Source organism: Musa acuminata, chromosome BXJ3-9 (genome assembly GCF_036884655.1).
Source record: "Musa acuminata AAA Group cultivar baxijiao chromosome BXJ3-9, Cavendish_Baxijiao_AAA, whole genome shotgun sequence".
In the NCBI taxonomy this organism is placed as follows: Eukaryota; Viridiplantae; Streptophyta; class Magnoliopsida; order Zingiberales; family Musaceae; genus Musa; species Musa acuminata.
Window position 1 is genome coordinate 13,173,730 of NC_088357.1, and position 16,493 is coordinate 13,190,222.

Consider the following 16,493-nt stretch of genomic DNA (forward strand, 5'->3'; position numbering starts at 1 on the left):
TTAAGTCGGTAAACGTAAGATAATTAGATTGACCCACGTGACCTTTCATCATTATAAGGAGAAATCAATTCCTAATATAGGTTGAGTTGGTCGAGTCTCTCGAGACTCACCTGTTGGGAAATCTTGGGGGTGACATCAGATGCGCAACGAAAGAACAAGAAAACAAAATCCCCAATTCCCAAAGAGATGTTCGTCGTCGTGCGAAGATTGATGCGCAAAATCCACGAAACTGAAAAACTGCGTATAGAGTAGATTGTGTTACCTAGGGAGATCGTATATCCATGTTTCCTTGCAGATCTTTATTAGAGGGTGAAGGAGGTCAAGCGTCCTCCTCTCCAGCGGTGATCCACATAGCAGGGCTACGATGATGCTCCTCAAAACTCCAAGCCTGCTTTGAGGTGGAGAGGGGAAGGAGAATATGAGAGGCAAACAAAGGCTCTGAATCCCTCCTATTTATAGAGGTCCCCTGTCAAAAACCTAATGGATCATCCCCTAGTGGGTATTGGATCTACATCTAATAACCCAAGCCTTTTAGATTAGTGGATCTCTATCCAATAATCTCTCATGGGCTCTTATTGGATCTTATCCATGGGATCCAATAATTCAAGGGCTTATTGGATATTCAATAAGACAAGGGCTCCATCGGATATCTCATATCCAAACCTCTACTCATCGCAATGTCTACCATATGTGTGTGACCCTCTAGGCCCAATATTGAACTGGCCATGAGTCATACCTGTCAGAACTCCTTCTAACTCAATGAATTATTATCTCTGTAATAATTCACTTGACTTATCGGCTACGGACGTACTATGCCACTACGCCGTAGTCCCCAGACGATACAAGGGAATCCAATCCATTGAACCTGTCTGTCCTCAGTTACCGTGTACCTATAGTCCCTCATCCATCTAATATCCCAAAGACCGTATATCGAGCATGGTGCTGTTATACCCATACGGTTTATATTCAAGTCTCGTTCTAATCGGATTCTCTTGGAGAACTCTTTCTCTCTCAACCCGAATGACCCTAACCAGAGATTTGTCTGAGCAAGAACACATGGGATATTCCTCTCATGATGCCGAGAGTGGATGATCCTCTATCGACACTCAATAGCCCTTGTAAGGTTGACTAGTACTCCCAATGACCAGATGTACTAGATCTGAGACATCCAAACCTATAAGTCCGGTATCAAAGAGTGGAGCACTCATACAGGACATCCTTAATGTCTCAAGTCTAAGGACCAGATATACCACTAGGACTACGAAATCACTATCTGACAATAAGGCATCATCAACCATCTAGCATTCCGTAAGCGGATCAATCAGTGAACTCATTCTCCAATGAGCACCTGTACTGTATCCCTAGTGTCCCTACACGAGCAGCTATGAGACCAGCTGCATCCATCATATGGACGGGTATACAGCACACCAGTTTGTCCAGTTATCACGATGTCCCTCTCGAGTAACCTATGACCGGGATTATTTAGAATATGTGTTTAAAGGTGAATCGATCTCATTTTCGTGATCTCATCACGATCCGATTCCCATTGCACAAATCCAATGATATCACAATATATATGTACATATATGCAATAGTTATAAAGTGATATATACCAAAATATAATAAGCAAAAAGATTCTGTATCAAGTCACACGTGCCATCACTCACGTGATTGGCTTGCTGGGCACCTATGATTAGCATCACCTATATCGCGATTCGATATCTTGCCTACGACATAGAGATGCCACTAGTGACTTGTGTTGAATCTCGGATTTTGATGATAAAACCAATTGATAATATTATGATCTAATCTGTGCTTTAAGTGATGCAGGAGTAACTTCGATCAAGAGTGACAAATTGATTAAAGCAGGAAGAATAAGAAGTTAGGCCGGAATTGAATATGTTAGAAGATTGGACATCAGACCAGAGGAATGGTCAACGTGTCGGCAGAAGGCTTCGTGCCATGTTTGGGCATCAGGCTAAAAAGATCAGACATTGTGCTAAGGAGATCAGATGTTGCGAGAAAGCAACATGTCGATTGGCCAATACGCCGAATGAGAGGATGATACACCGAAGGGTTGGACGAAGCACCGGATGAACCAATGACATGCCGGACAACTTAATATTCTTACTTGTAATAATTTGTTTAGATCGAAGTAGTTTTAGTTGTAATTGGGTTAGTTTAGAATGTAATTAGGCCAACTCAATTATGAGCCAACTTGGCCCGAATTTGGGTTGTTTTGGCCAAGAGAAAGGCTCATTCAGTGACCTAAATGCTGGGTCAAGTGGTGGCACCACCGATCCAGACGGTGGCACCGCTAGAGGCTCAGTCTCCAAGATAATTTTTGAGATTATGTCAGGCGATAGTATTGCCAGACTGGACGGTGGTACCACCCAGTGTTAGTGCTACAAGCGGTGGTACCGCCAGAACCCAGAAAACCCGGGATGAGACCTCTTTTGACTCCAATTTTGAAGTCTTTTTGGGTCTATAAATATCCCAGCTATTCTTGCATAAAAATGCATAAAATTGAGTTGAAAGGGGGGGAAAAATACTTGAGAAAAATTACGTAATCTCTCTTAGAATTTTAGAGTCCCTTCTTCCTGGTATTTAGAAAGTTCTTCTAAAAGGAAAAGTGAAGTCTAAGAAAGAGAGGTTATAAAGGTTCTCTCCTGAGCCTATCAAAAGGAGAAAGAGTGTAAAAGGGTAGTTGATCTTTGCCAATTGAAGGAAGATCAGTAGTGGAAGTCGATGGCCTCGAGTGAAGAGGAATCGAGAGTGGATGTAGGTCACGATGATCGAGCCACTATAAAACACGGTTTGCATTTACTTTAAACTCTTTACTTTCATTGCAAATTGTATTATTTCCTTATTACTTTAGCTGCATACTCTTATGAACGTTTTCAAAATTAAACATTGTCGAAATGATTTTATCGTATGAAGTATTTGATCCTAACAATTGGTATCAAGCCTCATTTCTCTCTATTTGGTTTAACACCTAAGAGAGATGACTTTTTTCGGCTTTCAAGAGGGTCACTCTATCATTCATCCTCCTATATTCAATGGGACGGACTACACATATTGAAAAACTCGAATGAGAATTTTCTTGCCTAACACTATAATAAAAAGAGGGTGCTCATCGAGGTGTATAAATGTATTTACGGGAAGCACATAAGTGTATGAACCCTTATATTCAAGGTGCTTTGATAGAGGTTGTACTGGCCAACATTGTGCAAGGACACAATCACCTATATTTAGAGGTGTCACCAATGCTAAAAGTTTGCTCGGGTACTACACCAACTAATGATCCCTTTGAGCCCGATTAATTGTACATGACCCTTTGCCTAATAGGGAATGAACATCGTAGGACCCTTTCCATCAACTTATGATCGGAAAAGGTTCCTCATCGTAGGAGTAAACTACTTCACGAAGTGGGTGGAGACAAGCCACTAGCCTCAATCACCAAGAAATAAGTCGAGGGTTTCATATAATAAAATACCATTACATGCTTTGGAATCTCAAGAGCCCTTATCACCGGTAACGAGACTCAATTTAATAATGTGAAATTCAAAGAGTTTTGCCAGTTCTACAAGATTCAGTTGAGGTTTAACTCGATAGCTTATCTTCAAATCAACGATCTCACCGAGGTCACCAATCGAGCCATCTTTGAAGGATTGAAGAAGAGGGTTGTTAAAGTGAATGACATATGGGTGGATGAGCTATCAAGCATCTTGTGGGCCTCTCGGACAACACCTAAGACTGACACGGGAGAATTGTCATTCAACCTGGCATTCGGCACCGAGATTTTTCTATTGCTTGAGATAGTCTTCCCAACACTTTGGATTGAGAGCTTCCATAAAGAAATATTTGAATAGGGACTTCGAGTCATACCCGACCAGATCGAGATTGAGAACATAAGGCTTTCTTCCTTTTGCAAATAGGGGTGCAACTGAAGTGCTAACTGCCCACTACAACCTTCTCCCTCTCTTCCTCTAATGGCCTCCTCCATCTTTAAGTATGTCTTCACGAACTTCTTCAAGCCCATGGTCCAACTCCTCTTGTTCGTCTTCCTGGCATTCTACACCACAATCTTCTCTCTCCTTGTCTTCTTCGCTTTCGTCATCTTCCTTGGCCGCAACCCTTAGCCCACCACCTTCGTGTTCAACCCCTAAGTCATCACCATAGCCGACCTATGATTGGTTCATGTCAACCACACTAATGCTGGCAGCCTTCCCTTCCTCGCTCCACTACACGTGAACACCTCCCTTAGCATATGGAGAAATGGTAGCCCAGAGAACACTTCCGATCTTGCACCCGTTTTAGCAAACCACTCTGTTGAGGCCAAGAAAGGGAAGGGTGGAAGTCTGGAGAAGGGACAGAGGGTCTTCGAGAGTAGTATAGAGTTGGTGACATGCGATCTTTTCGATGGGAGGTGCGTGTTCGACGCTGAGGTACCTGTGAGGTTCGTGTCCTTCATCGATAATTCCTTCAATTGCTTTGGCAATGATGCCCAATGAGGGAGGATAAGACGAAACTTTCTTCTCATCATTTATGAGAAGAAAAATAATAAGTTTTTTTTATGTTCTTTACGAATAAGTATAGAAGCTTATCTTTAACACAAAGAAAAAAAAAGAAGAGAACTTCTCTTAATTACTCGTGTCCATATGCATATACCTCGTATTACTGACTTAAATATCGAAAGTATCGGATCGAGAAACCTCTTTCGATCTCAGTCTTCATACAGGATGACACATTGGGAGCATGATATTTTCACCTCGAAGACACTTTGGATAATCTTGCATATATGAGTCTAGAGCACATCGGATTGATCAAGATATCAATGATATTTTTTCCTAACAAAAACCAAACCCTATATACTGTGTATTATGTATATGGATAGGGTTAAGACATTGTATTCTTGAAATAATATTTGGAAAAGAATCAAGAAGCCTCTTCATGAGGTGTTGAGCACGTAATCAGTTTCCATCTGGATTATTTTGATCCGATCCGATACCATTCATTTTCTTCGCAAGTGCGTACGAGCGAACCCTTGCCTATCTTAGTCGCAATCGATCGTGACATGGGACCCAGAAAACTTACCAGCTTACCATTGATTGGGGTTTTGCGAGATTCCACATCGCCCAGTGAAAGCTTCCGGGGTGCTTCAACCGGATGCTCACCAAACAATCAGGGAAGTTCGAGTTCCACGAGATACCACATCACCCGATGGAAGTTTCCAAGGTGATTCAGCCAATTCGTGTCTTTTGGCTCAACCCCCGTCATTTCGTCTGGCCTCGATCGCGCATGAAAACAAACGGACGTCAAACCGACGCTGACGCCGTCGGTCTCACGTTCCGGGATAGGAAAAAGACGTGAACTCGGACAGGTGCGCTTCTCGCCCTTCCCGAGGAGGTGAAGGAAATACCGCGAGCAACTCCAGCGCTTTGGCCTCCCTCATGGCGGAGCCGATGAGGGTTCGCGTGGAGTTCGAGGACCGCCGCCTGCTCACCAAGTCCCAGCGGAAGGACGGCCTCCGCCGCTGCTGGATCCTCCTCGGCCCCCACCTGCCCACCGTCGCTGACCTCGCCGCCCACCTCGCCCGCACCTTTGCCCTCAACCGCTCCTGCCCGCGCGGCATCCGCCTCTACGTACGCCTTCCCTCGCGCATCTCCCTCCTCCCCATCAAGAAACATTGTAATGATCTTGAGCTTTAAATCCTTAATATCGGCTCATAATGGCGAAATTTTCTTGGTGCATTCCTTCTTCTCTCTTCCTTTTGATCTATTGTCTAATCTTTTCTGACTTTTGTGTATCTTTTTGTTTCTTGATGTGTTTCTAATTCTATGAACTTCGTCGTCGATGCTTCTGATTATTATTATGGCCATCATTATAATTGTGTTTCAAATGGACGAAGCAGTAATCGAGTTTCAATTTGGGTAGGTATCCACAGTATATGTATATTTTCTTAATCTATTTTTTCTCCTACTACAGATGGATGAATTTGTCTTACCTCCATTTGAATCAACCAGTATCTTCAGGGACAAGGATATCATCAGGTATGCATTGTTTTGACTATTTCACTTTTCAGGAATTATGAGATTCACTGGCACAAGTATCGCAAGGACGAAACTATAGGTCGAGGGTAGTATTCTCATCTATTTCTGCATATTGGTCCCTCATGATGTGTAGACTATATTAAATCTGACTTCAGAGGATTCTAGTATTGGTCTTCATTCCTCACAAAATCAGCTGTTGAAGGTGAAGCTATCAACTATGTTATTTCTGTAGCTTGCTAGAGCATATTCAATAATTTAGCCTGAGATCCAATCTTGGTTAAGCTGAATTATTTACAGTTATTAAATGATCATTTTGTACATTCTAGTTTAACCAATTCCTTTGGTGCAACTTTTTCTTTCACTTGCTTTGAATCAGTAGAACTCCTGATGGTTTCAATCCTGACAGATCATTATGTTACTCTTACATCTTCTCTTGTATAAACCATTTATAAGCTGGCTCATGAGAAAAGGTTGAATCCTTGATGTATGTTTTAGTTTCCAATTTCAATGACACACAGGCTTTGGTTACAGTTTAATTATGTCGTTTTAACTATATACGTTAATTCTTTTGGAGTGGTGTTCTTTTTTCCCTGCTCAGAAATGTGCTGCTTCAGTAGTGAATTACTTCCCTTAAAATGCCTATGTACAATATGGTAAAGCAATCATGAGACTGTTCTAATTTGTTTTCTAATGAACTCATCAGTTAGTAGCATCGGTGTATATTTATCATCAATTGTCGCTCGTCATCTTGTCTTTAGAGTTCCTCTGTTTGGCAACCTTAGCGCTTTTACTCTTACTTTCTCTTTTTTTTTCATATTTTTTTTCTAACAAGGGATTTGACTTTATACATTATATGTTGTTGGTTTCTTCTCATGATATCTAGTAAATTGATACCCAATGAAGGCACAATGACATAAGTGAGGAGAAGGAATTTATACATTGTTATCCTGTATTCTTGGAAATGCATTTTTTTCATGTATTTGTCATAGTTAGTTTCCATGGCATCATGGCCTCCCATAATGACACTGTGCTTCTTTTATTCTAGGGTGAGCAAGAAGGCTGTTAAACAGAGGCAGCTTCTTGGGACATGTAACAGTGCATATTGCATGCAAGATTCTGAGAATGTTGTGGAAGAAAGCATGCATATTGATAATAACCTTCTCGTTCATCCAGATCTCCCCGTGAACTCATGGACTAAGAAAAGAAAAAAAAGAGGGGGTAGCTGTGATTTTCAACAGAACACAACAAACATCCATGCAATTTTGAGTGAAGAGACAAATTTGAAAAAAAAGGAGCATATGAACAAGACTCAGATGTTGAAGTAATTTTTTTATGCCTTTATCTTTTATCTTTTAGAGTTATGATTCTCTGTTTTCCATAGTTGTCTATGAGTTTGTATCTGCATTGCATCTTATTTTTGCTCAGTTGACCTTCTAACTTTAACTTCATATATTGTTAATCTTATTCAACAGTACACTGAACATTGTAACATAAGTTTCTCCAAATGTTTCTGTCTAATTGCCTACATGCTGAAGGAATAAAATATTGTAATCCTGGTGTTAGTTCCAGGATTCTTGTTCTACATGTAATCCATAAACATTTTTAACATGTAAACTAGATGGCACATTATTTTTCTTAGTTTGATTAACTTGTTTCAGTACTGGCAGAGATGCTGTTTTTGATGGATGGATAATTCACAGGCATTTCTGAAAGAATTTCCTGAAAGAAATATCATAGCAATCTGATTGAACAACCTAAGACTTTAATTACTTGAAAATCGGGATCTTAACAAACTCTTGGACATGCATTAGGCATTAAGGTCATATATATATATATATATACATATGTATGTGTATACATGTATACAGATACATGTATATGTACATGTACACACACACTTACTCATATATATATATATATATATATATATATATATAACAAATTTTATCGTCCTACTTAGTTCTTGATTCATTTCATTTTATCTTACATGATAGTTGCAGGGGAAGATTTATATAATTGACCATAGTGGAGGAACCTCTAAGTACTAGGAGAAGGACCAGGGGCAACTTGATCTTTTTCCTAGTATGAGAACTGATAAATTGCTCCACTAGGAGAAATATACTCTTGTCTTGTTGTAAATATTTCTTTTAATTAAGTCGCTTCTTATTCTTTGATGAAGGAGGAAGAAATTAAATCGAAGCAACACTGAAAAGCCTATCATAACTGCTGAGCCAGATGAGAATGTCCTATTCGAAAAGAATGAACACTTTGTTCAGAAGAGAAGCAGCTTAAGGAGAATTTTAAATAGGAAAGATGGGACATCTGATGGAGATGGCAGATGTGATTCACTCATTTCAAACAGGCTTCATCAGGCGCATTCAAACTATTGTAGAAATCAGCCTGAATCTCATGCTAATTGCAAGGCAGAACGGGTTTGTTATACTTACATTGCTCTTAAGCTTTTATAATTTTTATGAGATAGTTATCTTGTAAACTTTTGATCATAGATAATGTATAAATTAACGTTTTAGGCTTAAAAGTTTATAATTTCCATTATTTTGGTGTTAAAAGAAATCCTTGGCATGATTTTCAATTCTGCAGTCAAATGACCAGAAGCAAACATTGTGTAGATTACTTTATTTTCTCCTATCTGTTATATTTGTTGCTCTTTCCCTCCTTAAGTAGCTGCTTGGAGTCTGATATATTGCAAAAACTATAAATTTAATGGAGTAAATTGGAAGATAATTCAGCCAGAAGAGATTTCTTGACAGATATTTGTCATAGTTTTGGAGCATTTTTTTATCTGGACTTACCTCTGTAATATTATATATATCTGAAAAGTATGAAGAGTTTCTTGGTGGCTAGCCTTTGGGCTACCAGGTGGTGAAGTTGCCTTTGTGTGTTCTAACAATGATAGATCTAATTTCTTGAGCAGGGCACCCATGTTAGTCTGTTTTAGCTTGCACTTGTTTCCCTTGGTCACTATGTTTGGTTTTATAGCTTAGTTAAGTTTAGAATATTTAAATCTTTATTTATAATTTTTTAGGTCTTTCTCTATCCCCCAATGTTAGTGGTACTATGTGGAGGAGTAGCACAAGGAGATGTAGATGGAGATCTAAAAATTTTTTAATAAAAATTATAAATAAATATTTAGGAACAATAAATTAGATTAAACATATGATTTTTTTTGTATATCTTAATGTATCTCAATAACGATAAAAGATCCATATAGTCAACCCCAAATAGTTCGAATTTATAGCTTTGTTGTTGTTGTTGTTGTATGGTTTTAGACTTAATTTGCTTACATGATTTTTCTTCAACAACAGAGTGAATACCCTTTGCTTGTGGATGTCAGTTTGCTGAAAACAATTTCTACAAGTGACATGCAAGGTGATGGAAGTAAGATAGCAACATTGGTAAGCAACTGGGAAGTAGCAGTATCAGTCGCAAGTGCTAAGGAGTCGAGTACTCATGTCACAGGTATCAACAAACTGTCTTCAGTATGAAATATCATTTTGGCATCCGATTCAGTTTTAGAATGTAGCTGAGTTGGCGTTGTGACAAATACAAAATTTCTTGTCTTGTAGAGCCCATGCCAAATTCTGACTGGGGGCAAATGCAGCCGGGTTTGGGTGAGAGAATGAAGACTCAGCTTCAAGAGAATAGATGGGATTGCTGGATAGCAAATAAGATTAGTGCAACTCCCTGGCCATGGGCAGTGAGTGGGAGAGGTGCAGTAGCGACTGCTGATGGATCTTTTGGAGGAAAATGGGGCAATCAGGCTCCTGCCAAGTATGTTACTAATCTCAAATCTTCCAAATCTTAGTATTTTATGATCTTTGTTGCCCAGATCAATTTCATTTATGTATATGTTTTAGTAGTATGTCAATACGTTAGGAATCTGAGTTCTGGAATTTGTTAGGGATTACGCGAGTAGTTTAAGCTAAATCTGGGCTCCTTTTGTTTAAAAATATCATATTTTCTGCATGAGAGATAATGTTGAAATGTGATGTCTGTTTTCTTCTCATTTTTGAACTGTTTGTTTTGATAAGTTACTGTAGTAACTTCTGTTTAATTTACGTTAAGTACCGATTTGTTCTCTCGTATTAACTGTAATTATAATTGAATATCGCATAATCGAGGATTTATGTGCAGTAGCCTAAATTTGATCTATCTAGAAGAATGAAATTGATGTGGGATCAAAATCAAATAAATGGGATTTTTTGTGATATAACAAAATTTTCATCAAAATAAAAAAAAGGGATAAATCCACAGATAGGCTGAGACCATTATGCTCAATCCTTGATAACCCAAATCATAAAGAAACATATATTAAAGATAAGGATCCGCTCTCTACCAATGAAAAGAAAGCTCACAACAGTACGCAAAACATATCCATCCACATAACATCCTTTTGCAATTTAAAAGATGGCCTTACCAATTACCATAATCATAAGATTTGGCCACCACACAGAGAGGCCTTTTCCTATGCACTGCCATTCCAAACGCCTCCTCCACATCCAACTCCTCTCCCTTTCCCAGCCGCGCCTCCCCATCGAAGCAGTACAACAGATTGGCCAAGACCAGCTCCACCACCGCCAACCCGAAGTTGATGCCCGGGCAGCTCCTCCGGCCGACAGGGGACGAACCCGAAGCACTCTCCCCATCTGACGTCGCCGTCTCCGACATCGCCACCGCTCGAGAACCTCTCCGGCCGAAACTCCTGCGGGTTGCTCCAGCTGGCGGGATCCGTGCCGATGGCCTTGGCATTGACGAAGACTCTCGTACCCGCGGGGATCTCGTAGCCGCCTACGGCGCAGGCCTCGGTGGTCTCGCGACGCAGCAGAAGCGGAGCCGGGGGGTGCAGTCTCAGGGACTCGTTGATGACCCGCTTCAAGAAGGGGAGGTCGTGGAGGTCGGTTTCGTCCACCGTACCCTTCTTCCCCACCGCATCTCGCACTTCTTTCTGCGCTCGAGCCATCACTCTCGGGTTCCTCAGCAGCTCCGTCATCGTCCATATGATGGTCGCCGCAGACGTTTCGGTGCCGGCGGTAAATATGTCCTACCAAACGAAAATTTTGTTTTCTCCGTCATTCTCGATGTGTGTGTGTGTGTGTGTGTGTGAGAGAGAGAGAGAGAGAGAGAGAGAGAGATCGCGTTCATGAATGGAGAGGAAAGAAACGGTACCGTGAGAAGACCCTTGATGTGATCCATACGGCCGAAGGTGTTCCTCTGCGTTGGATCCTCTCGCAGCCGAAGCAGTACCTGCACCAAGTCTCAGTTCTCCGATGTGCAGTCTCCTCTGAGGTGCTCCTCGATCACTTGGCTGTAGATATCATCCAACTCCCCGAACACCCTCTCCACCCTTGCCCGAAGCCCGTCCAACCCATGAATCCACCGCAACCACGGGAAGATGTCCCCGGCGCAGAAACCCCCCAGCACGCTCTGCATCTCCTCCAGCACCCGATGCAGCCTCCCGCTCCCGGCGGCTTCGAACCTGTCGCCGAACGCCGCTCGTCACGTGACGGCGTTCGTTACCGACAGCACCATCTTGCTCAGATCGATAGGGGACGACGACGAAGAGGGAGCGAGCCGCCGGATCGAGGCAACCAGAGATGCCACCTCCCGCTCCCTGACGCCGCGGAAGGATCGTACCCGCTTGGCGCTAAGCAGCTCCACCATGCACACCTTGCGCGCCTGCCGCCAGTACTCCCCGTGCGGCGCGAACGCCACGTCCCGGAGGCCGTAGGACAGCCTTTCCGCCGCGTACAGCGCCGGCCTGCCGGCGAAGGCGAGGTCGTGGGCCCTGAAGGCCTCCCGGGCGACGTGGGCGGAGGAGATGACCACGGTGGGGATGGAGGCGAGCTGGAGGAACATGAGCGGGCCGTGGCGCTCGGCAAGCGCGCGGAGGGTGAGGTGAGGATTTGCCCCGACCTGGTGGAGGTTGCCGACGACGGGAAGCCTCCACGGCCCCGGCGGCAGCCTCGATCTCTTCCTCCTTCCTTGCTTTATGAGGAAGAATAGGAGAGGAAGGGAGAGAAGAAGGCATAAGATTACGGCCACCATTCTAGTCCTTGTTGCAGCAAATTCTGGTGTGAGATGAAGGGCTGATTCCCAAGTTTCAAAGACGAGGAAGCAAAAGCTAGCCGGCAGAGCTCGCGAGGAAGTACGCTCGCAGCGCAAGAGCTAAGAAAAAGAAGTAGCTCCTGACACGTGTTACCTGGTTGTTACCTGGTTGTCTACTACTTGACATGTAATTAGTGGTCAATGGGGTTACGTCGCCACTGCTATTCAATCATCCATCTACTTGTAAGGGAGGAAGTAAGCATGCAGCGTACAGAGCCAATGATAAGAAGTCGTTCCTTACATGTGTTAGCTTATTATCCACTACTTAGGCATATGTGGTGTCAATGGGGTTACGTCTCGACTACTATTCAACCCCTCGGTCGAGAGCATTCGAGAGGCCCGACCGGCGCCTCTCGTAAGGCCGCAAACTCTTGGGGAGCAGATGAGGGGATAAAGCCATGGTCACCTTGCGCCCGCCTCCCCACCTTCCTAGAATCGCTGCCGTGTCCTCTTCGCACTCCGACCCTTCCAGGGCCGCGGGCAAGATCAAGCGCCTCGTCCTCACCAGCGAGGGCCGGACCAAGCTCAACACCGCCCCCGACCGGGACTTCTACGCCTTCCCCCGCTTCGTGACCCACGTCGACGCCGCCTTCATCTCCGCTCTGACGGGGCTCTACCGGGAGCGCCTGGCGCCGGAGTGGGCGGTGCTGGACCTCATGAGCTCCTGGGTGAGCCACCTGCCGCAGGAGGTAGCGTACGAGCGAGTTGTCGGCCATGGGCTCAACGCCCAGGAGCTGGCCAGGAACCCCAGGCTTGACTATTTCTTCGTCAAGGACCTCAACCGTGACCAGGAGCTCCAGTTCGAGGATTGCAGTTTCCATGCGGTGGTGTGCGCCGTCAGCGTTCAGTACCTGCAGTGGCCGGAGAAGGTACGGTTCGACGATTCGAGTACATGATGAGTTTGAATGTAGAGTTTCATGCACGGGTGCTGCTCGGCAAAATGCCCCACCGGAGTTGACGTCAAACTAGGTCTCTAAGTAGAACGAACAATAGCACTTCCGCATACGGTTTGCAATTAAAACAAGCTCGCTTCCGAACCTAATATTTGGAGTCCCATTTCAAAAGCTTTGTAGGAATCACAGTTCTTAATAGTTGGGAGTTACAGCACCTCCTAACATTTGGAATAGTAATTTATTCATCTTAATCCATTTAATCTCTGACAAATCTTATAGATCAGGAGAGACTGCATGATGATTCCATGGCACTTCACACTGATGTATGAGAAGAACACAATCATATTTATGATGGATGAGTTCTAACATTGAGCTATGCAGTTTCTTGTCGATGCTGGTTTGAAGTCAACTTCAAACTACCAATTAGAACTTTCATTCCTAATCTGTACTAGCATCCACACCCATGAAGCAGAACTGTGATCATCTGCATGTGACTCACTTGTTGCAGGTATTTGTCGAGGTTTTTAGGGTTCTCAAACCAGGTGGGGTGTTCATCGTAAGCTTCAGCAATCGTCTATTTTATGAGAAAGCAATCAGTGCATGGAGGGATGGGAGTGATTACAGCCGAGTCCAATTGGTTGTGCAGTACTTCCAATCTGTGGATGGATTTACACAGCCTGAGATAGTCAAGAATGTACCACCAAAGGCTGATGCTTCACTTCTTAGTGGAATGATGAGACTGATTGGGTTATATAGGACGGATCCCTTCTATGCAGTGATTGCGTATAGAAATTTCAAGCCAGTGTATGAAGAAGCCGAATGAAAATTCCTAGTAATATAATGGTCCTCGTTGTATTCTATCATAATGCAAATAATTGTACCTTTTATGCTACCTTGGAACAAAAATCATAAGAAGGAAGTTAATCTTTCCATTTCAATTTCATTAATACTAATTCAGGAATCAATTTGGGTTCTAAAGAAAAGCACATTTATTAACCAGTGGAAATTAATCCATGCCCAGCAATCCTTCCCAATACCAAGCAATACAAATTGAACTGCCATGTACCAAATCATCATCATCCATTGCTTCGATTAATCTAATTGACGCCATTAATATTCTTGCGTCTTCTTCAGATCCTCCGCAGCTTGTCTTTCACGACGACGGGGTTGGCCTTGGCGATCGCCGCGCGGCCGTGCGCCTTGTAGTCGAACGCGCACTCGTGCGTCTCCGGGAGGCGGTGCGCCGCGCAGAACGTGCTCCCGCACCGGCACTCGAACCTCGCGCACAGCCTCACCTTCTTCTTGCACCGCCCGCACCGGTCCGCCGCCTTCGGGGGCTCCTCGTCCCGGTAGGAGGAGGACTGCGCGGCCGCGACCTTCCGACTCACGGCGTCGGACTCCGCAGCGGCCAAAGGCGGCCGCATCTTCTCGAGCTGCTCCATGAGGCAGATGTCTCGGTAGCACCAAGAGCACAGGCCCCGCGTCGCGGGGCTGCCGACGAAGCCGCAGCCTCTGGCGCAGGGGGGCGGGTTCTCGCGGTGCTCTCCGGAATCCATGGCGACAGAAAACCCAAGTCTCTGCTGCTTGGAAGCAACGCAAGGCATAAGAAACGCGAGAGAAGAACATGCATGCACATCAAGAACATGGGAAGAAGAAGGCTAAGGATCTTACGGCGAAGGCTTTGATCTGAGCTGTGGCTTCAGCAAAGACTCGTCGGGAGAAGCAAGAAGAACGAGCGAGAAGTCGTTTGCATGATCGACGAGGGAGGTAACATATACAGAAGATTTACTACATAGTCCGAATCAGATTCGGACTTTTCCTAGTTGGATTCGGATTCCAAAGCCTAATGGGGTGAGGATTTTGTTCCAATTTGTTTTTATATTCTTTACATCGGGTCGGATTCTTTAGTAGCCGAAATCCGGACCCGCCAGATTTTGACCTCCCCATCCAAACTCCCACTGCAAACCCGATACTCGTCATCCTTATCCTCCTTCCCCGAGTCGACCCGAACCGCTAAACTGCAGACACTCCTTTTTAAGAGGTAAAACAAAACTTTGGTTTGAATAATTGAAGGAAAAAAAAATTAGATTAATGAAAAGTGAAAAGAAGAACTAAACTGAATGAATGTGTAGACAAACACTCGATCTTTTATTTGGTTCCCATCTCATCTTCTCCGATTCGAATTCTGGTGGTCTTTATGTGACAATCATTTTGAAAGTGCCCATCTTAGCACCTTAATTTTGCTCCTCCTGGTTTCATCCAATAATTCATTTTCTTTTAGATTTCTCCATTTTAATCTATGGATATTACTGCCAAGACCATGTACAATTACTTGAAGGATAGAAATTATTCGAAGGACAAGGGATTAACTATGAAAAGAAGCTGTAGGGTATTAGGATCTAATTTTTCGATAAGTATATTATTTTGTATCTTAAGAATTTGTAGAGGACATAAAGAAAATTTATTTTTTAAAAAAAATTAAAATTTTATTTGATTATTTTTATATAATCAAGGATATGAGTTTTATCTTACATTGATTTTTCTGATTTATGTTTAATTGTTGATCTATAGATTTTTCTAAAAAAATACAAGACATGTATCCACCAATATCATATTCTAATATATCTCAGACTCGATCCAAAAAGAGATACTCTAATTGGTCAAATGGAATGACAAGTGATTGCTCAAATTTAGTAGCACTCCAACATGAGTCCTTTTTTTTTTTTTTGAAAAATAAAAACTTTTTATTTATTGATGAAACTGCTAAGAGGATTAGGCAGAGAGCTTATCATATCAGTCATAAGAAAAGAAGAAACCTAATCGTTCTAACGAAATTAGCTATATTATGTATGAGATTTACAATTAGAGCTCCTAAACATATGACTAAGATGAGCAACATTAAGCATTGTAATCAAGAACTTAAGATGAACACCAGTTGTTGGTCAATCAGAATGCCTGATCATCTACATGTCAAATTCTTAAACTAATCAACTTTTTCAAGTCAATTTAGAGACACCAACCCTTTTTTTAATCAAACAAGAAATGAAATATAATAACAAGTCACATATGATGAGTGCCCTCATCCCACAACACTCACCAAATCTACATTTTAATCAATACACCCAATCATCCCCATATGTCCCTACTAAAATCACATTGATACATTCCATTTGTCCCAATTACATTACAAACCAAACATGGAATTCCACTACTAGCCCTTTAAATATACTATTTTAGCCCCATCCCAAATCTTCAAACCCACACCTTTCCTACTATAATTTTATTTTATTTTATTATTTAATTAGACTCCAACTGTTAGTCCTTCATATGTGTACATCCTCTCCTTCATTCATCTCAAATCCTTATTATAACTAGTCCTTTAAATTTATAATTATTTTTTGAAAAATATTAAATAATAGAA

General features: G+C 42.5%; 3 protein-coding genes and 1 pseudogene across 4 annotated transcripts; 2 read left to right on the top strand and 2 right to left on the bottom strand.

Moving 5' to 3' along the window:
• Positions 1 to 5,328: 5,328 nt before the first annotated feature.
• On the top strand, positions 5,329 to 12,419 carry LOC135649833 (coilin-like). 2 transcript variants are annotated; one of them, XM_065168703.1, is made up of 7 exons: positions 5,329 to 5,645; positions 5,989 to 6,053; positions 7,099 to 7,142; positions 7,227 to 7,374; positions 8,233 to 8,485; positions 9,380 to 9,533; positions 9,641 to 12,419. In XM_065168703.1, exons 1-7 carry the CDS (start codon positions 5,454 to 5,456, stop codon positions 9,877 to 9,879), a joined length of 1,095 nt encoding a protein of 364 aa, XP_065024775.1. In that variant the 5' UTR covers positions 5,329 to 5,453; the 3' UTR covers positions 9,880 to 12,419. The 2 variants fall into 2 exon arrangements, with proteins under 2 accessions (XP_065024775.1, XP_065024774.1); XM_065168702.1 differs by having other exon boundaries at positions 5,330 to 5,645; positions 7,099 to 7,374.
• LOC103998320 (cytochrome P450 71A9-like) lies at positions 10,360 to 12,119 on the bottom strand (annotated as a pseudogene).
• An 11-nt stretch (positions 12,420 to 12,430) lies between the features above and the next one.
• LOC135649834 (uncharacterized) lies at positions 12,431 to 14,010 on the top strand. Its single transcript, XM_065168704.1, has 2 exons — positions 12,431 to 13,048; positions 13,581 to 14,010. Exons 1-2 carry the CDS (start codon positions 12,578 to 12,580, stop codon positions 13,893 to 13,895), a joined length of 786 nt encoding a protein of 261 aa, XP_065024776.1. The 5' UTR covers positions 12,431 to 12,577; the 3' UTR covers positions 13,896 to 14,010.
• Positions 14,011 to 14,137: 127 nt separating this feature from the next.
• Positions 14,138 to 15,082, bottom strand: LOC103998321 (zinc finger A20 and AN1 domain-containing stress-associated protein 1-like). The gene is made up of 2 exons (XM_009419765.3): positions 14,744 to 15,082; positions 14,138 to 14,652 (listed from the first exon to the last, which is right to left on the bottom strand). Exon 2 carries the CDS (start codon positions 14,626 to 14,628, stop codon positions 14,203 to 14,205), a length of 426 nt encoding a protein of 141 aa, XP_009418040.2. The 5' UTR covers positions 14,629 to 14,652; positions 14,744 to 15,082; the 3' UTR covers positions 14,138 to 14,202.
• Positions 15,083 to 16,493: the final 1,411 nt, after the last annotated feature.

Bases quoted from the DNA above. Each gene is read 5' to 3' on its own strand.
- LOC135649833 (XM_065168702.1), top strand. From the start codon at position 5,454: ATGGCGGAGCCGATGAGGGTTCGCGTGGAGTTCGAGGACCGCCGCCTG. The intron at 6,054-7,098 runs GTATGCATTGTT...CTTTTATTCTAG, and splicing joins AGGGACAAGGATATCATCAG to GGTGAGCAAGAAGGCTGTTA. The intron at 9,534-9,640 runs GTATCAACAAAC...CTTGTCTTGTAG, and splicing joins GTCGAGTACTCATGTCACAG to AGCCCATGCCAAATTCTGAC.
- LOC135649834 (XM_065168704.1), top strand. From the start codon at position 12,578: ATGGTCACCTTGCGCCCGCCTCCCCACCTTCCTAGAATCGCTGCCGTG. The intron at 13,049-13,580 runs GTACGGTTCGAC...CACTTGTTGCAG, and splicing joins ACCTGCAGTGGCCGGAGAAG to GTATTTGTCGAGGTTTTTAG.
- LOC103998321 (XM_009419765.3), bottom strand. From the start codon at position 14,628: ATGGATTCCGGAGAGCACCGCGAGAACCCGCCCCCCTGCGCCAGAGGC.